The sequence below is a fragment of the Mobula hypostoma genome, chromosome 23 (genome assembly GCF_963921235.1).
Source record: "Mobula hypostoma chromosome 23, sMobHyp1.1, whole genome shotgun sequence".
In the NCBI taxonomy this organism is placed as follows: Eukaryota; Metazoa; Chordata; class Chondrichthyes; order Myliobatiformes; family Myliobatidae; genus Mobula; species Mobula hypostoma.
Genome location: NC_086119.1, coordinates 55,916,112 through 55,937,347, shown reverse-complemented (window position 1 = coordinate 55,937,347; position 21,236 = coordinate 55,916,112). Strand labels below are relative to the sequence as shown.

Here is a 21,236-nt window from a genome sequence, read left to right as displayed (position 1 = left end):
CAGCAAGATTGCGCTCAACATCAGTTAGACCACAGAAGTGACGCATAGTTTTGGCACTCAGAATGTTTAATAAGGTACTGGATAAGCACTTTGAACACCAAGATGTAGAAGGCTATGGGCTATGTGCTGATAAATGGAATGAGTATTGATAGAAACTTCATAACCACATGGATATGGGGGACTGAAATACCTATTTCTATGTTGTATATGTTATGATATATTGACTCTATCTTAGACAAATTAAATAAAATTACTTACATTTCTTCTGCTGTTCTCTCATGATTTCTCTCCATTCAGCTCTTTCATAATCTGATGATATCAGGAATACATAGCTCTGTAAGATGGAGAACAATTTTAACACATTTAAATTTTAGGAGACTATTTCAACAAATTAAATAGTCCTAACAGAGGCTTCTCCTTACTGAGATACACACTTTAAATCATTATTCAGCAAACAGAAATAAATGCCTCTCACAGGGAGAAAAATATCAAAAGGGGGAAACACAGTGAGGAAATGAACATGCTATTTAATGATTATTTTTGTTTATTCCTAGTTCATTCTGTACAGGTTTTTGGTGTTCAATTTAGGTCAACATTTTTTTTTGCGATGAGCATATATTTAGAAATTCCAGGCTGAACCAGTTAATTATACTGAAATTTGGCTTTTTTTTAAAACTTAGGCTGTGGTGGGTTAGAGCAGAATGACAAGAAATGGATTATGTCATAATGTGCTGAATTTCTGATCAAATTGGTGGTACAGGAATCAAATGGGAGTAATACACATAAAAGTTGCTGGTGAACGCAGCAGCCCAGGCAGCATCTCTAGGAAGAGGTACAGTCGACGTTTCCGGCCAAGACCCTTCGTGTTAGTCCTGACGAAGGGTCTCGGCCCGAAATGTCGACTGTACCTCTTCCTAGAGATGATGCCTGGCCTGCTGCGTTCACCAGCAACTTTTATGTGTGTTGCTTTGAAATTCCAGCATCTGCAGATTTCCTCGTGTTTGCGTTTTTAAATGGGAGTAATGCCTCCTTTCTCAGTGAGTTGACTAAAACTAGGGTGTATAGGTTTAGGAGATGAGGGGAAGGATTTAATAGGCTCCTGAGGAGCAACATTTTCCCATGGTGAATGAGCTCTAGTAAATAACTTAATAGCAACATTGATTAGTGTAAGGGGGTTTCGACTTTTATGTTACTGCGGAGGCTAATTTGGGGCAGAAGGCGGGAGAGCAAGACAGAGGATGGACGAGGTACTGTGATGTCCGCTAACGGGGTCGGACCCCGAGGAGGGCGTTCGGCGAGGAGACGGAGACGGACTCGTGTGGAGCGTCTGGTCGACCACCGTTGGTGGTCCCAGGTGGCCGGTCGAGGTGGTCCGAGGGGTCGCAGGGTGAAGAAGAAGGTCCTTGAGCTCCAACAGTTTTTGTGCACGAAGAGATTGAACTTTGATAAGTGTGGCCTTTTATTTTCCTTTTATATTTTACTCTCTCTTAATTATATAGTTCCAGTAATATCTATAAACTGTAAATCATTTAATCGTATCTGGTGTATTATCTGTTATTTGGGCGGGGTGGGGTACCTCACACAGCATACACACAAACTATTACCCAGTTTGGCGGGGCCAAGGCTGTTTCCCTAGACGACAGCGAGCTGAGCGACCCTGAGGATGGCCGGGGGGGTTACATTAGTAAGGTTACAGGGAGAGGACAGGAGAATGTTGAAAGGGATATTAAATCAGTCATGATGGAATAGCAAAGCAGAATTGATGGCCCGAATGGCCTAATTCTGCTCCTATACCTTATGGTTTTATTATTGAAGGATGACTCCTTAACATCACTGTAAGACCTTAACCTCTGTACAAATCATTTAATACTTTTGGGAATCCCAGCCTATGTGGATATCAAGACTGTACTGAACAGTTTCAGTGAGTGGACATTCACCTTGCCATGCCTGTTATGCACTCTGAAAGCCATGTTTGGAGACATAAGTAATAACAATGATTCTTGTTCTGACAGCTTCTTTTTCAGCCGTTCAATTACTTTGCTGCCCTTGTTAGCTCTCTGCGAACAAAAACAAAGAACACAAGTAAGATCGCTACCTTCTGTAATCTTTTATATAGAAGAAAGTAATATTTACAAATCAGTGCATGTTAATTCTGATATTCATTGATTATGAAAACCCATCTATAACCTTTTTCTAGTTCACAAGTTCTTGTGTTGGCCTTACTATAAATCTTACTCAATCACCCACAGAAAGAAATTCAAAATATAATAATGCATAAAATGGGCTCAATTGTGCGATGCCAAGAACAGTTTCAGGCATAAGTATGTAACTGAAAATTTCCTTTGTGCCTGAGGACTTGCAACCAATGCTGTGGCTAAGAGATTGGAGGGAGGAACATCAGATTCCAGAAATTTCTTTTTTTTTCTTTTTTTGGTGTGTGCGTGTGCGTGCGATATTGGTGGGATGATGTCTTTTTTCATGCCTTTACAAGGCGCGGAGCGAGAGAGAGACTGTGTGGTGCCCCACTCCTCACACAGACATTTCGCAGTATTTTCCCTTTATTTTACGAGGTCGAGTTGCGATCTCAACACTGAACCCCGCACGGATAGAAAGCATACTCGGGAGCAGCCCCGACTGGATTCGAACCCAGGAACCTTCATTCCAGAGTCCGGCGCTGATGTCATTGCACCACCAGCCGGCCCAGACTCCAGAAATTTCAATGAAATACTTGGTTGCAGGAGGGGCAGGGCTGACAACTCAATATTCTGGGGTTCCGTTGTTTTAGACACGACAGAGCGGGAGGGATTAAAGGGAGAAGGATGGCATTACCAGTCAAGGAAAATATCATGGCAGTGCTCAGTATGAAGAACTCATCTAATGAGGCTTTATGGGTGGAACAGAGGAAGAAGAAAGGTATGACCACTTGAATGAGTTCATATTATAGATCACCCACCAGGCCGTAGGATTTAGTGGAACAAGTTTGTAGAGAGATTGCAGACTGTTGTAAGAAACTTAAGGTTGTGATTGTAAACAAAAGAAAATGTGCAGACACCAAAAATAAGCAACACACCCAAAATGCTGGAGGAACTCAGCAGGCCAGACAGCATCTATGGAAAAAAGCACCGGGATGAAACATCAACTGTGCTTTTTTCCATAGTTGCTGCCTGGCCTGCTGAGTTCCTCCAGCAGGTTGTGATACTAAGTGATTTTAATTTTCTACATATTGACTGGGACTCCCATACTGTGAAAGGGTTGGATGGGATAGAGTTTTTCACATATGATCAGAAAAGTCTCTTTAATCAGTACATCGAAGTCTCAACAAGAGAGCGTGCAATACTTGATCTCCTATTGGGGAATGAGGCAAGGCAGGTGTAGGGGAATACCTTGCATCTATTTATCATAATACCATTAGTTTCAAAGTGATTAAGGAAAAGGATAGGCCTGGTCCTCAGGTTGAGATTCTAAACTGGTATCAGAAAGGATCTGGCAAGTGTGGATTGGGACAGGCTGTTTTCTGGCAAAGCTGTACTTAGTAAGAAGGAGTCCTTCAAAAGTGAAATTTTGAGAGTAAAAACCTTACATGTGCTTGTCAGAATAAAAGCCAAGGGTAATAGGTTAAGGGAATCTTGGTTTTCAAAAGCTGGTTAAGAAACATAGCAGGTATAGGCAGGTAAGAACAAATGAGGTACTTGAGGAGCATAACAAATGATAGAAGACATAAGAAATCAGGAAGGGTAAAATAAGGCATAACGTTGCTCTAGCAGACAAGGTGAAGGAGAATTCGAAGGACTTCTACAGATATGTTAAGAGGAAAAGGATTGAATGAGACAAAATTGGTCCTTTGGAAGATCAGAATAGTCATCTATGTGTGGAGCCAAAAGTGATGGGGAGATCTTAAATGGATTTTTTGGATCTGTATTTAATAGGGAGACAGACAGAGAGTCTATAGAAGTGAAGCAAAGTAGCAGTGAGTTCATGGACCTTATACAGATTATAGAAAAAGTGGTGCTTGCTGTCTTGAGGCAAATTAGGGTGGACAAATCCCAGGGATTGATAAGGTGTTACCTTGGACCCTCTGGGAGGCAAATGCAGAAATTGTAGGGGCCTCTAGCAGAGATACCAAAATCACCCTTAGCAACAGGTGAAGTACCGGAGACTGGGAGGATAGCTAATGTTGTTCGGCTGTTTAAGTAAGGCTCTAAGAATAAACCAGGAAATTACACTGGCATCAGTAATGGGAAGTTAATGGAAGATATTCTGAGAGACGGGATATCGAGTATTTAGGTAGTTTGGTCAAGATGCCACATGCATACAACACATATATTTCATTTCTTTAACAACAGGAAATCTGCAGATGCTGGAAATTCAAGCAACACACATCAAAGTTGTTGGTGAACGCAGCAGGCCAGGCGCATCTCTAAGAAGAGGTACAGTCGACGTTTCAACAGACCCTGTCCTGACGAAGGGTCTCGGCCTGAAACGTCCACTGTACCTCTTCCTAGAGATGCTGCCTGGCCTGCTGCGTTCGCCAGCAACTTTGATGTGTGTTATTTCATTTCTTTAATGTCTTTTACATTTGTTTTTCATCTTGAATGTGATTCTGGAACTGTTGGAGCCTGTAAATTACAGTTTGGAGATCACTTGGGTGTTTCAGCACTCTGCAGTCTCTGAGAGGATTCTGAGAGGCAGAGAAAGCATGTGGGAACCTTGTGGCAAGCAGGCTGCAGGACAGGGCACGAGCCAATGTTCGACTCCATTTCACTGATTAAAGCTTCTATTTTGTTTGCCCATTAAAGCGAAAAGGGATACTAAAACATTGAGTCGAATGCGGAAGGTGAACACCAGCTACCTGCCTTTTGATCACTGGGGTATTGCCCTGCTGCTGGAGAGGAGAGACTGCCCTTTGTTCGCCAGGGAATTGCTCTATCAGAGAAGGGAGAGGCTGCCGCTGTGCCGAGAGAATATTACTCAGGTTTTCTGCGTTTTGGATATGGATTTGTACTATGGGCTTTTTTCACTTATAGTTTTTATATTCTGTGTTTTTTGCCCAATCTTTCTCATTTTTTGTGTGCGGGGGAGGGAGATTTTGGGTTTGATGATCGTGCTGCCATTCTTTTCTTTCTTGCTTTTATGGTTATCTGGAGAAGAAGAATTTCAGAGTTGTAGACTTTGAACCTTTGGATTGATTAGGAATAGTAAGCATGGCTTTGTGTGTGGTAGGTCATGACTTACCAATCTAATAGGGTTTTTCAAGTATGTTACCAGGAATGAGGGCAAGGTAGTATCTACTGAACTTCACCAAGACATTTGATAAAGTCCTGCATGGGAGGTTGGTCAAGAAGGGTCAGTTGCTTGGCAGTCAAGATGAGGTAGTAAATTGGATTGGACATTGGCTTTGTGGGAGAAGCCAAAGAGTGGCAGTGGATCATTGCCTGTGACTAGTGGAGTGCTGCTTGATGCTGGGTCCATTATTGTTTGTCCTCTATATCAACGATCTGGATGATAACGTAGTTAACAGGATCAGTAAATTTGCGGATGACACCAAGATTGGGAGTGTAGTGGACAGCGAGCAAGACTATCAAAGCTTGCAGCGGGATCTGAACCTGGTGGAAAAATGGGCTGAAAATAGCAGATGGAATTTAATGCAGACAAGTGCGAACTTTGTACTTTGGAAGGAGCAACCAGGATAGGTCTTACACAGTGCAGCAGGGCACTGAGCAGTGTGGTAGGTCAGAAGGATCTGGGAATATAGGTCATAATTCATTGAAAGTGGCATCACAGGTAGATAGGGTCATTAAGAAAGCAGTTAGCACATTGACCTTCATAAATCAAAGTATTGAGTACAGGAGATGGCATGTTACGTTGAAGTTGTATAAGATGTTCCACAGGCCTAATTTGGAGTATTGTGTGTAATTTTGGTCACCTACTTACAGGAAAGATGTAAACAAGGTTGAAGAAGTAGAAAGAAAATTTACAAGGGTATTTTCGGGACTGGAGGACAGGAGTTATAAGGAAGGATTGAATGGGTTAGAAATATATTCCCTAGAAAGTAGAAGATTAAGGGGAGATTTGATAGAGGTATAAAAAATTTCGAGGGTAGAGATAGGGTAAATACAAGCAGGGTCTTTTTCCGACTAAGGTTGTGTAAGACTACAAATAGAGGTCATGGAATAAGGGTGAAAGGTAAAACTTTTAAGGGGAACATGAGGGGAAACTTCCTCACTCAAGAGGGCGATGAAAGTGTGGAATGAGCTGCCAGTGCAAGTGGTGGATGCAATTTTGATTTCAATGTTTAAGAGAGGTGTGCATAGGTATATGGGTGGTAGGGGTATGGAGGACTATGATCTAGGTGTAGATTGATGGGACTACGCAGTTTAAATGGTTTGGGACAGACTGGATGGGCAGAAGGGCCTGTTTCTGCATTGTAGTTTTCTATGATTCTATGAAATAGTAGGGCAGAAAGGACTCACATTTAAATATTGTGTTGTTACACAGATTTCAGAGTGAAATCTGCATCAACTATGTCATTTTGTGGGGTTTGGTATTGGAACCAGGCAGGCATCAGAAGAACTAGTGTAGGAAAAATCACAGAATGACATAATTAATGCCAGGTTGGGAAATGGAGGGCAAATGAGTGTCCAAAAAATGAAGTTAAGTAATTCACTCACCTACAATAATAAACCTGTTTGTTCCACTGTGTTCATTAACAGATACTCTGAGGCTAACATGTAACCAATTCCCATGTTGTCATTGTTTTACTCCAGACAAGTATATTTCCAATTAGAAAATAGAAAGAAAAAAGCTGCAATGTGAAAATGAATTTCCAGGCATTGATACATTAATAGAGTTCAAATCTCCAAGCTGGTAAAGCCAGTGGGCCTTTGAAATTAATGAATGAATTAATTAATAGTACAAACATGTTGACAATAAACATTACTCCATTATACTCTAGTATGAAATAGCATTTTTAAATAATTTCAAAGCCTCAATTTTTTTGCTTTAGAGATTGCAAACATAGATAAATTCGATCAAGTTCTTCAGAATGTTTATTTTTTTTTAATGACATCAAGAACTGAAGATCCAGTGTTGCATAAAAAAGATTATTTCCAAGCTGCACCTCACTATCTGTGAAGGGATGGGAACCAGACTGCCAGGGGAGATTGTGGAGTGACCATAACACTACCAATCCCTCAAACTTTCTTTGAATTATCTACAAACTTGGCCACAAAGCCATCAACTCTTTTATAATATTTTTATTAAGTTTCTACAATAAAGAAAGAAACCCAATAAAGTAGTTTGTACAGTGCAAAACAAAAGTATCGGATATACAGTTCATAACAGATTTTTTAAAAAGCACCCATGGTAGAATCAGAGAGAAACCGGGGAATTATAGACCGGTTTGCCTAACATCGGTGGTGGGGAAACTGCTGGAGTCAGTTATCAAAGATGTGATAACAGCACATTTGGAAAGTGGTGAAATCATCAGACAAAGTCAGCATGGATTTGTGAAAGGAAAATCATGTCTGACGAATCTCACAGAATTTTTTGAGGATGTAACTAGTAGAGTGGATAGGGGAGAGCCAGTGGATGTGGTATATTTGGATTTTCAAAAGGCTTTTGACACGGTCCCACACAGGAGATTAGTGTGCAAACTTAAAGCACACGGTATTGGGGGTAAGGTATTGATATGGATAGAGAATTGGTTAGCAGACAGGAAGCAAAGAGTGGGAATAAACGGGACCTTTTCAGAATGGCAGGCGGTGACTAGTGGGGTACCTCAAGGCTCAGTGCTGGGACCCCAGTTGTTTACAATATATATTAATGATTTGGATGAGGGAATTAAATGCAGCGTCTCCAAGTTTGTGGATGACACGAAGCTGGGTAGCAGTGTTAGCTGTGAGGAGGATGCTAAGAGGATGCAGAGTGACTTGGATAGGTTAGGTGAGTGGGCAAATTCATGGCAGATGCAATTTAATGTGGATAAATGTGAAGTTATCCACTTTGGTGGCAAAAACAGGAAAACAGATTATTATCTGAATGGTGGCCGATTAGGAAAAGGGGAGGTGCAACGAGACCTGGGTGTCATTATACACCAGTCATTGAAAGTGGGCATGCAGGTACAGCAGGCGGTGAAAAAGGCGAATGGTATGCTGGCATTTATAGCGAGAGGATTCGAGTACAGGAGCAGGGAGGTACTACTGCAGTTGTACAAGGCCTTGGTGAGACCACACCTGGAGTATTGTGTGCAGTTTTGGTCCCCTAATCTGAGGAAAGACATCCTTGCCATAGAGGGAGTACAAAGAAGGTTCGCCGGATTGATTCCTGGGATGGCAGGACTTTCATATGAAGAAAGACTGGATGAACTGGGCTTGTACTCGTTGGAATTTAGAAGATTGAGGGGGGATCTGATTGAAACGTATAAAATCCTAAAGGGATTGGACAGGCTAGATGCAGGAAGATTGTTCCCGATGTTGGGGAAGTCCAGAACGAGGGGTCACAGTTTGAGGATAAAGGGGAAGACTTTTAGGACCGAGATTAGGAAAAACTTCTTCACACAGAGAGTGGTGAATCTGTGGAATTCTCTGCCACAGGAAACAGTTGAGGCCAGTTCATTGGCTATATTTAAGAGGGAGTTAGATATGGCCCTTGTGGCTACGGTGATCAGAGGGTATGGAGGGAAGGCTGGGGCAGGGTTCTGAGTTGGATGATCAGCCATGATCATAATAAATGGCGGTGCAGGCTCGAAGGGCCGAATGGCCTACTCCTGCACCTATTTTCTATGTTTCTATATATAGTTAGTTACCAACCCACCCTCCCATTGCCCAATTCCAAGCCAACCTTACAATATATAGAAAAGTTAATCAGAACTTTTATCTCCACAGATCTGTATTTATAAAAAAAAAAGGTATATTGCCTACTACCTAGGCTATAATATGTTTACACATCAAAAACCGTTAAGTCTTAACCAAAAGAATCAGGAAGCAAGGGACTGATATACAGAAGAAAAAAAAGGGCGGATGGACCTTTATTCTAAGCGGGAATTATGAAAATATTCAAGAAAAGGTCCCCACACCCTTTGGTACTTTATGTCCAAATTAAGAAGTGAATAATGAATCTTTTCAAGGTCTAAGCAGGACATAATGTCTCAGAGCCACTGAGCATGAGTGGGTCGGGCAACATCTCTCCACCTAAGAAGGACTGCGCGTCTGGCCAAAAGAGAAGCAAAAGACAGTGTACAACGTTTAGTCGGACTCAGATGCGTGTCAACCTCTCCCGAGGTGCTGAAAAGAGCAATCAGAGGATTAGGTTCCAAATGGTAATTAAGTATACGGGATAAAGTTAGAAAGACATCTCTCCAGTACTTCTTCAAGCCAGGGCAAGTCCAATACATATGAATAAGGGAAGCCTCGCCCCCTTTACACTTGTTGCAACAGGGACTAATATCTGGATAGATACGCGATAATTTAGTTTTAGACATACGAGCCCTGTGTACGACCTTAAACTGTAACAGGCAGTGGCGAGCACATAAAGAAGCTGAATTAACTGACTTGAGAATTGAATCCCATACATCATCAGACAAAGGAAAATTTAATTCTTGCTCCCAGGCAGTTTTAATTTTGTCAAGGGGGGCTCGCCTCAAAGTTACTAACTTATCTCAAATGGTAGATATGAAACCTTTACACAATAAATTCATACGAAGGAAGAAGTCAACAACATTTTTATCTGGTACCTCAGGGAAGTTTGATAATAAAGGGTTGATAAAATGTCTAATTTGGAGATACCTAAAGAAGTGAGTGTTGGGTAGGTTGAACTTTACAGACAGTTGTTCAAAAGATGCAAAGCGATTGTCTATGAAAAGATCTTCAAAGCACCTGATGCCCTTTCTGTGCCAGACTTGAAATGTTAAATCATGCATAGAAGGATGAAAGAGATGATTATATAAGATAGGACTAAAGAGAGAGAAACCGTGAAGACCATTATACTTTCTAAACTGCGCCCAAATTCTCAGAGTGTGCCTGATAACAGAATTAACAATTGGTTTAGACAGATGGCAAGGAAGTGCAGATCCAAGAAGTGCGGAGATGGAGAAATTCTTATTAGAGTTCAACTCCATTGCCACCCATATCGGGCAGTCAGACTGATCATGAAAGTGAGACCAAACGATAAGACAATGCATGTTAGCTGCCCAGTAATATAAGCGGAAATTAGGCAAGGCCATACCCCTTACAGTTTTAGGTTTTTGAAGGTGAGCTTTATTTAGTCGGGGGCATTTGCCCTGTATGAAATAATTGAGTCTAATGAGTCAAAGAAAGCTTTAGAAATAAAAATTAGTAAAGATTGAAATAAGTATAAAAATTTAGGAAGGATATACATTTTAATGACATTAATTCAACCCATCAGGGACATGGACAGGGATGACCACTGTACTAGACTCTGTTTTAAATGATTTAAGAGATTAGTAAAATTTTCTCCAAAAAGACACTTATAATTCCTTATTACTGTAATGCCAAGGTCAGTAAATTGATTATTCACTACTTTAAAAGGGAGTTTGTGAAACTCTAATATTTGTACTTCTCTGTTTATTGGAAAGAGTTCACTCTTATGTAAATTAAGTTTGTAACCGGAAAACTGGCTAAATTTGTTAAGGAGTGAAAACATTGCAGATAAGGAGGCCGTCGGATTTGATATAAAAAGTAAAAGATCAGCAGCATAAAGACAGACTTTGTGCTCAACACCCCCTGCCCTCCAAATCCCCATCAGATCAGCGCAGCTACAAAACGCAATCGCCAATGATTCTATGGCCAGATCAAAAAGTAAGGGACTTAGAGGGCACCCTTGCCGGCTGCCACATTTAAGATTAAAAGGTTGGGATTGCTGAGAGTTAGTCAAGACAGAGGCAGCGGGATGGGAGTGTAACAATTTAATCCACGTAATAAAACTTTGTCCAAAATCAAATTTTTCTAAAACAGCAAAGAGAAAGTTCCACTCCACACGATTAAATGCTTTTTGCGTGTCTAAAGAAATGACACATTCAGGAATCCCAGCTAAAGGTGAGTATAAGATATTAAATAGACGTTGTATATTGAAAATAGGGAGACGATTTTTAATAAAACCAGTTTGGTCTTCAGAAATAATTAAGGGTAGAATGTTCTCCAATCTACGGGCCAAAACTTTAGCCAAAATTTTGACATCAACGCTTAGCAAGAGATCGGCCTGTACGAAGAACACTGTGTTGGATCTTTGCCTCTTTTCGCTAAAAGAATGATACATGCCTCTTTTCGCTAAAAGAATGATACATGCCTCATTAAATGATGCTGGCAATTTACCTTGTTTAAACGCGTCAGATAAAACCAAGGTTAGTTGAGGTGAAAGCAATGTGGAAAATGATTTATAGAATCAGGTCCAGGAGATTTACCAGTCTGCTATATAGAAATGGCTGAGGATATTTCCTCTAATGATATTGGCTCATTCAGTTTTGCTTTGAGATCAGGAGAAAGCATAGGAATATTTAGACTATTTAAGAAATTCTCGGCCGAAATACTATCATTTAAAGATTCAGAAGTGTAGAGTCGGATAAAAATTCCTGAATGTGTCATTGATTTCAGAATGATTCAAGGTAATATTCCCATTTCCCATTCGAATTTTTGTAATGTACTGTTTAGCTTTGAAGCGTCTTAGTTGGTTGACTAAAAATTTACTAAATTTGTCACCATGAATATAAAACCAGCTCTTACTTTCCAAAAGTTGGCATTCAATTGGGTGAGTGGAAATAAGGTCAAACTTAATTTGAAGTTCCACTCGTTTCTTATACAGCTCCGGATTTTTGGTTTGGGCATATAGTTGGTCTATTTCTTTGATTTGATTGACCAGATCTAATCGCTCTTTATAGGTCCTTCTTTTCAAGTTCGCAGTATATGAAATTATTTGACCCCTTAGGTATGCTTTCATAGTGTCCCAAACAACCAGACTTGAAGTTTCAGAAGATGTATTAGTATTTAGGAAAAAAATTATCTGGTCCTCCATATATTTTACAAAATCATTATCTGACAATAAGGTCGAATTAAAATGCCAATGCTTATTTATTTGTGGAAAACCAGGAAGAATTATAGACAGGGTGACTGGGGCATGATCTGACATCATTATACTCTGATGGTCACAAGAATGAACAGATGGGATCAGCTGATTATCAATTAAAAAGTAATCAATTCTAGTAAAAGTGTGATGGATATGTGAAAAAAAGAATAATCTCTCTCAAACACGAGGAAATCTGCAGATGCTGGAATTTCAAGCCACACACATAAAAATTGCTGGTGAATGCAGCAGGCCAGGCAGCATCTATAGGAAGAGGAACAGTCAACATTTCAGGCCGAGACTCTTCATCAGGACTAACTGAGAGCTAGTAAGAGATTTGAAAGTGGGAGGGGGAGGGGGAGATCCGAAATGATAGGAGAAGACAGGAGGGGGAGAGATGGAGCTAAGAGCTGGAAAGTTGATTGGCAAAAGGGATATGAGAGGATCCTGGGACGGGAGTCCTAGGGAGAAAGAAAGGGGGAGGGGGGGAGCCCAGAGGATGGGCAAGTATAGTGAGACGGACTGAGGGAGAAAAAGGAGAGAGAAAATAAATAAATAAATAATGGATGGGGTATGAAGGGGAGGTGGGGCATTAACAGAAGTTAGAGAAGTCAATGTTCATGTCATCAGGTTGGAGGCTACCCAGGCAGAATATAAGGTGTTGTTCCTCCAACCTGAGTGTGGCTTCATCTTGACAGTAGAGGAGGCCGCGGATAGACATATCAGAATGGGAATGGGACATGGGTGTGACCACTGGGAGATCCTGCCTTCTCTAGTGGACAGAGCGTAGGTGTTCAGCGAAACGGTCTCCCAGCCTGCGTCAGGTCTCACCAATATATAGAAGGCCACATCGGGAGCACCGGACGCAGTATATCACCCCAGCCGACTCAAATGAGACAATCTCTCTCATTTGGGTGGAGAAAACGCCATAAATCGGAGATACCATAATTGGAAAGGAAGGACTGAATTATTGAAGCAGATTTGCTTGGTAGTCTGGGAATAGAAGACGATCGATCCAAAACTGGATCTAACCAATAGTTAAAATCTCTACCCAATATGAGATAGTATGAACTCAACTCAGGCAATAGAGAGAAAAAACGATCAAAAAACTCCACATCATCCGAGTTAGGAGCATATAAGTTAGCCAACGCTACCAATGTATTACATAATTTCCCCGAGACACTGATAAAACAACCATTTGTATCTGATACTTTGTTATGGAATTCTTTTCTTTTTCAATATTTTTCATTAATTTCTACATAGAAGAATACAGAGTACAAGAAGATATACATTATAAGTCAAAAAAAGATAAAATAATACCAAATACATTATATTTGAATCACACTTGCGATCTAATTAATTAAATCATAATATTGAAATATGATAATTTATTATATTAAAAAAGGATCTAAGCCCACTGCCAAGATCAAAGCTGTTTGGTAAAGAAAGAAAAAAGGAAAAAAAAAGACCTTATCATATAGTGAAATATATTATTAGCCAACATATGTACTTTAACAGCAAATCAAAGGTTTTGAAAATAGTTCAAAAATGGTCCCCACAATGTTTGAAAGTCTTGGCTAGATTCAGAAATTGAACAATGAATCTTCTCTAAATTTAAACATGACATAACATCACGTAACCATTGAGCATGAGTAGGCGGAACGCCATCCTTCCATTTAAGCAAGAGCGCCCTCCTAGCTATAAGAGAAATAAAAGCCAAAATGTGAAAATCAGATGTCTCCAGAATAATATCTTTTCCTCCAACGATAGCGAATAAGGCAGTCAAAGGGTTCAGCTTAAAATTTACTTTGAAAAGTACAGAGAAAGTTTGGAATACTTCCTTCCAGTATTTTTCAAGACTCGGACATGTCCAAAACATATGAATTAGTGAAGCTTCTCCATTGTTACATCTATCACAATAGGGAGATATATCCGAATAAAAACGAGATAGCTTTTCCTTAGTCATGTGGGCCCTATGGACCACTTTAAATTGTAGGAGGGAGTGGCGGGCACGTAACGATGAAGTGTTAACCAATTAAAAAATTTCATTCCAAGTTTCCTCAGAAATTGACGTCTGTAAATCTTGTTCCCAGAGATTCTTAATTTTGTCTCAAGCAGCATTTCTCATTCCCAGCAACATGCCGTAAATATTGGATATTGAACCATTATGAATAGGTTTCAAATTAGAAATTACATCTAATAAGTTCTTGTTATGGAGTTCAAAGGGAACATTTTGATTTATGAGAATTGAGACTCACCTGGCTTTAGCCTGAAAATTAAAATGGAAGTGCTCTCCCACCCACCTTGACATGAGACGAGAGTTATCAGAACTATGAATGTGTGTTTCTTGCAAAAATGTAATTCCTACATTAAGCTGTTTGATATGCGAAAACATCTACCTTCTTTTAACAGGATGGTTCAATTCCTTAACATTCCAGTTCACAAAATTCAATGGACTAACCACTGTCCTTTTAAAAAAAAGATACAGGATAATAGACATAAGCAATGTCAGAAATTAGAATAACAGCTACGGGGCAAAAGTATAAGACAAAGAAAAACAGAACAAAAATGCATCCTGAATAACAAAAATATCTAAAGGTTCTATGAATGATATTGGCACTAGACCTCCCTCCCGCCACCTCCCAACCCACAGCAAGACAGCTACCGAAAAACAGCAGCAATCTCCTCAAAAAAAGTCACCCCATAATTCAAATTCCTGTCTCATGACATCATCATCAACTCCGTCCTTTATTAATTAAAAAAACAGAAAACTTTTAGCACTCCAAACTAATATTATACATTGTGAAAAATAGAGCAATTCCTCCAAAATTTATTAAGCATGACTCAAAGTAATAATCCAAAAAAAACATATAAACTAGAATTTAGAAAAAGAAAGATAAAAACAAGTGAACAGACTTTACCCAATGATCCATCCACGAAAGACTGTAAACAAAATACACTAAATTGAAAAAAAGGTCATGGAAGAAAACAGAAAAAAAAATTAATGCTTCTCCGCCAATCTAGCTAATCAGACCGAATCTGAAGAAATCGAAGTAATAGGGAGGCTATCAATAAACTTCTGAGCTTCAACAACCGAATTTAACCACTTCTTGTCTCCACTGGAAAGAGTAATTCAAAGTTGTGCCGGAAACCGAAGAAAAGGCCTGAATCCACGATTATATAGCTCCTTCATTACTCCTCTGTACTCGGCTCATAAAGTCAAAACTTGAGAAGCAAAATCCTCCACAACACAAATCGATTGACCCTTATACTCTAAATTCTTTCTCTGCCGAGCTTCTTTAACCAGGAGATCTTTAATCTAGTAGCCATGGAATCGTAAAATAACTGGGTACGGTCTGTGTCCCGAAGCTGGTTTAGGTGCTAAGGAATGGTGAGCTCTATCTAACTCGGGCAGAGTCAAAAGTATATCCTTCCCGAAAATCTCACATAGCAGAGTGGAGAAAAATTCAGTGGGACATCCACATTCAATTGAAACATGAAAAAAAAAGTGGTCAGCAGAACACCAGATGTCACCAGCAGACAACCAGAATAGGCACCCTTTATCCTGGCTCCTTGCCTCCTGTCAATCAACCAATCTTCTATCTATCCATGATAGTATCTTCCCTGTAATACCACAGGCTCTCATCTCGTTAAGTAGCCTCACATGTGGCACCTTCTGAGGCCTTCTGAATATCCAAATAGACAACAACCACTGATTCTCCTTTGTCTATCCTGCCTGTTATTTCCTCAAAGAATTCCAACAGATTTGTAAGCCAGTATTTCCCCTTCAGGAAACTTCATCCTATTTTATCATGTGCCTCCAAGTACCCCGAATCCTCATCCTTAATAATAGAGTCCAACATATTCCCAACCACTGAAGTCAGGCTAACTGGACTAACATTAACTTTCCTCTGCCTCATGCTCTTCTCAAAGAGTGGAGTGACATTTGCAATTCTCCAGTTCTCTGGAACCATACCAGAATCTAGCGATTCCTGAAAGATGCCTCCACAATCTCTTCAGCTACCTTTCAGAACCCTGGTGTGTAGTCTATCTGGTCCAGGTGAAGTATCTATCTTCAGAGCTTTCAGCTTCCCAAGTAGCTTCTCCTTAGTAATAGCAATTACACTGATTTCTGCCCTGACACTCTCAAATTCCTGACATACTGGCATAGTGAAAACTGTCGCAAATACTGAGTTTCAAAAGTTGGGACCACTTCTTTTTAATGTTATACGTCAATGACTTAAATGACGGAATTGATAGCTTTGTGACCAAGTTTGCAGACAGACAAAGAAAAGTGAAAGGGCAGATAGTTTTGAGTAAGGAGAAAGGCTACAGAAGGACTTAGACAGATTTGGAGAATGGGCAATGAAATGGCAGACGGAATACAATGTTGGCAAGTGTATGGTCATGTACTTTGGTAGAAGAAATAAAGAGGTGAACTATTTTTTAAATGGAGAGAAACTTCAAAAATCTGAGGTGCAAAGGGATTTGGGGGACCTTGTGCAGGATTCCCTAAAGGTTAAACTGCAGGTTGAATCGGTGGTGAGGAAGGGAAATATGATGTTGCCATTCATTTCAAAAGGATTAGAATATTAAAGCAAGGATGTAATGTTGAGGCTTTATAAGGCACTGGTGAGGCCTCACAGAGTATTATGAGTTGATTTGAGCCCCTTGTCTAAGAAAGGATGAGCTAACGTTGAAAAGGATTAAAAGGATGTTCATGAAAATGAGTCTGGGATTGAAAGGCTTGTAACTTGAGGAGTGCTTGATGGCTCTGGGCTTGTGACTCACTTGAATTCAGAAGAATGAAGGGTGACCTCATTGGAACCTATCGAATGTTGAAAGGCCCCGACAGAGTGGATGTGGAGAAGATGCCTCCTATGGTGGGAGAGTCTAAGACCAGAGGACATAGCCTCGGAATAGAGAGGCATCCTTTAAGATGCTGGAAAAGATTTGTAGCTCAGGTTGAGGATATCGTTGTTGAGGATATCGTTGTTGAGTGGCTCGCCGAGCTGGCTTGTTAGCTTGCAGATGTTTTGTTACCCAGCTAGGCAACATCATCAGTGCAACTTTGAATGAGATGTTGGTGATCTACATTGTTCGTCTTTTATGTGTCCTGTGATTAGCCCATTTGTGTGTGTGTGGGTATATGTGCCATTTCTAATGGTTACTGATTATGTAATCGGCAACTGGTTCATTAAAATCCGATTAAGTGATAATGGTTGTCCGGGCTGTGTTAGTCGACCGTTATGTAGGATTAACGTCATCCTCATTGACTGATGCATGTAATCAGGTGTGAATTGGCTCTTGGCTCTGAATTGATGACTTGACACTGAAGTGGGATGCAAACTGGGTTCATTTTGATGTGCTTGTTGATATAAGAGAGGCGTCCTTTTAGAATGAAGATGAGAACGATTTTTTTTTTAGCTTGGGAGTGCTGAATCTGTGGAATTTATGGCTACATGTGACTGTGGAGGCCAGGTCATTGGGTATATTTAAGGCACATGTTGATAGATTGTTGGTTAGTCAGGGCACGAAGTGATATGAAAGAAGTCAGGATATTGGGGCTGAGGGGAAATGGATCAGCCACGATGAAATGGTAGAGATGATTCAATGGGCCAAATAGGCTAATTCTGCTCCTTTATCTTATAGTCTCATGGTATTTTTATACCTTTAGAATACTTCTTTATCTTTGGGGTGTATCTACCCTGAACCTTCCTAATTGCCCCAGAAGCTCCAGCCATTGCTGTTCTGCTGTCATCTCTGATAGTGTCCCCTTCCAATCAACTTTGGCTTGCTCCTCTTTCATGCCTCTGTAATTCCACTTACTTCACTGTAATACTGGTACATCTGACTTTATCTTCTCCCTCTCAAACTGCAAGGTGAATATTAACATATTATGATCATTGCCCCCTTTTACATTAAGCTCCCTAATCAAGTCTGATTCATTTCACAACACCCAATCCAGAATCGACTGTCTCCTAGTGGGATCTCAACCACAAGCTGCTCTATAAAGCCATATCGTTGGCATTCTACAAATTCCTTCTCTTGGAATCCAGCACCAACCTGATTTTCTCATTCTACCTACATACCGAAATCCCGTGTAACTATCATAATATTGCCTATATAACATGCTTTTTCTATTTTCCATTGAAATTTATATCCTATATCCTGGCTACTGTTTGGGGCCTGGACATAATTCCCCACCAGGGATATTTTACCCTTGCAGTTTCTTAACTCTCCCCACAAGGATTCCACATCCTCCGATCCTATGTCACCTCTTTCTAAGGATTTGCTTTAAGCTTTCACCAGCAGAGCCACCACATTCCCCCACCCCCTCCACCTTCTTGCCTGTTCTTTAAGTATCCCTGGATGTTAAGCTCTCAGCTATGTTCTTCTTTCAGCCACGTCTCAGCAATGTCATACCTGCCAATGTTTAACTGCACATTAAGATCACCTACCTTAGACCATAAGACATGGAAGCAGAATTAGGCCATTCAGGCCATCGAGTCCACTCCACCATTTCATCATGGCTGATCCCAGATCCCATTCAGTCCCATACACCTACCCTCTCAAAATATCCCTTGATGCCCTGACCAATCAGAAATTTATCAGCTTCTGCTTTGAATAAACCCATGGATTTGGCCTCCACTGCAGTCTGTCACAGACCATTCTGCAGATTCACCTCTCTTTGGATAAAAACAACTCCTCCTTATTTCTAAAAGGTCGCCCCTGAATTTTGAGGCTGTGCCCTCTAGTTCTGGAATCCCCCACCAGATGAAACATCCTCTTCACATCCACCTTATCTAGTCCTTTCAACATTCAGTAGGTTTCATTGAGATCCCACGCAGTCTTCTAAATTCCAGTGAGTACAGGCCCAAAGCTGCCAAATGTTCCTCATATGTTAACGCATCATTCCTGTGAACCTCCTCTGGACACTTTCCAATGGCAATACAATACAATCCTTCAATCTCTTTGAATTATGGAGGACAGCATGTGTATAAATGTCTCTCTCCAGTAGACTTCATCATGATCATCATGACTCCAGTATCTCTATTTTTTAATGTTTCTTAATTGTAATGTACATATGATTTTTTTGTGTTCTATCGCTGAGCAGCAGTGAACCATCTGATTGGCCTATCAGAGTTCTCTTGGGAACTAGGTGACTTGATCAGCATTTCTGATCTGGCTATTGTTCACAATTGCAATTTTAAAAAAAACTTCAGCATTATCTTCTTGTTTATATATTCTATTTCCTTTGAAATGAATGCCAACATTGCATTTGCCTTCTTTACCGCAGACTTAACCTGTGAATTAACCTTCTCGGAACCTTATACCATATACTGTGTGCATTCAAATATAACACTTTCAATCCTTCATTCATCACCATTTTCAATTTTACCCCCATGTTACACTTCTCCTCATCCCACTGACTGTAATTTTGCTCTATCATCTACCTATCCTTCCTCACAGTCTCAATGTACACTGTATCGACTTGTATACCAACTTTCCCATCACTCTGGATTGGGTGAAAGAAGATGTTAACCCTACAAACAAAGACGGGAACCAAAAAGTTACGCATGGTGGGAATAATGTTCCAAGTTCCATCTATTTCAATGCAATGAGTATTGTCATGCCAGTACTGAGACAGGACAAACTGCAGAGCTCAACTGCTGCTGCTATATGGGTGGAACTGAAGAATAAGAAAGTAATGACAACATTAATTAGAATATACTACAGACAATGCAATAATCAGTGGAATTTAGTGAAGCAAACTTCTAGAGAGATAGAAGACAATTGCAGGAAAAATAAGATTATGGTAATAGGTGATTTTAACTTTCGACTTTTGTACCTTAAAGGGTCTGGATGGGGTAGAGCTTGTGAAATATGTGCAGAAAAGCTACCTTAATCAGTACATTAAAGTCCCAACTAGAGAGTGCGATACTGGATCTTCAATTTAAAAGGATGTTGCCAGGACGAGAACCTGAGTTATAGGGTAAAGTTGAATAGGTTCGGACTTTCTTTCCAGGAGCATGGGAGAAAGAGGGGAAATTTGATAGGGTTATACCAAATTATGATGGGTATACATAGGGTAAATGCAAGCAGCCTTTTTTCACTGAGGTTGGGTGAGACTGGAACTAGGTTAAGGGAGACAGGAGAAATATTTAAGGGGAAACTGAGGGGGAACTTCTTCACTTAAGGGATGATGAAAATATGGAATGAGCAGTCAGCAGAAGTGGTAGATATTGGTTTCATTTCAGCATTTATTAGAAATTTGGATAAGATCATGGATGGGACGGGATGGTCCAGGTGCAGATCGAAGGCACTTGACAGAATAACAGTTCGGCATGGATTAGACTCGGAGAGCCATAGAGAAGTACGGCACAGACCCTTCAGCCCATCTAGTCCAAGCCCAAACCATTTAAACTGCCTACTCCCAATGGCCTGCACTAGGACTATACCCCTCCATACCTATTCAAGCTTCTCATGAATGTTGAAATTGAGCTCTCATGCACCACTTTTGCTGGCAGCTCATTCAACGCTCTCAGAACCCTCTGAGTGAAGAAGTTTCCCCTCATGTTCCCCTTAAACTTTTCACCTTTCACTCTTAACTCATGACCTCTGGTTGAAGTCCCACCCAACCTCAGTGGAAAAAGCCTGCTTGCATATACCCTATCTATACCCCCCATAATTTTGAATACCTCTATCAAATTTCCTCTCAATCTTCTATGTTCTAAGGAATACAGTCCAAACCGAAGCAACACACACAAAATGCTGGAGGAAATCAGCAGGCCAGGCAGTATCTATGGTAAGAAGTACAGTCACTTTTTTCCATTGATGCTGCCTGGCCTGCTGAGTTCCTACAGCATTTTGTGTGTGTTGCTCAGATTTCCTACATCTGCAGATTTTCTCTTGTTTGTGTACAGTCCAAACCTATTCAATCCTTCCTTATAACTCAGGTCTCCAGACCCAGCAACATCATCGTAAAATTTTTGCTGTACTCTTTCAACCTTGCTCATATCTTTCCTGTAGGTAGGTGACCAAAATTGCACACAGTACTCCAGATTAGGCCCCACAAGTGTCTTATGCAACTTCAACATAACATCCCCTCTCCTGTACTCAATAGTTTCATTTATGAAAAAAATATGCCAAAAGCTTTCTTT

General features: G+C 40.4%; 1 protein-coding gene across 2 annotated transcripts in view; it reads right to left on the bottom strand.

Moving 5' to 3' along the window:
* Positions 1–21,236, bottom strand: part of si:dkey-91m11.5 (PH_BCR_vertebrate and RhoGAP_Bcr domain-containing protein) — a 464,892-nt gene that overhangs the window by 173,247 nt on the left and 270,409 nt on the right. For both annotated transcript variants that reach the window (XM_063031657.1, XM_063031659.1), the window contains exons 11-12: positions 1,938–2,057; positions 259–334 (exon numbers count right to left, since the gene is read on the bottom strand). In XM_063031657.1, coding sequence (XP_062887727.1) covers positions 259–334; positions 1,938–2,057 — 196 coding nt within the window. The remainder of the gene's footprint in view (positions 1–258; positions 335–1,937; positions 2,058–21,236) is intronic.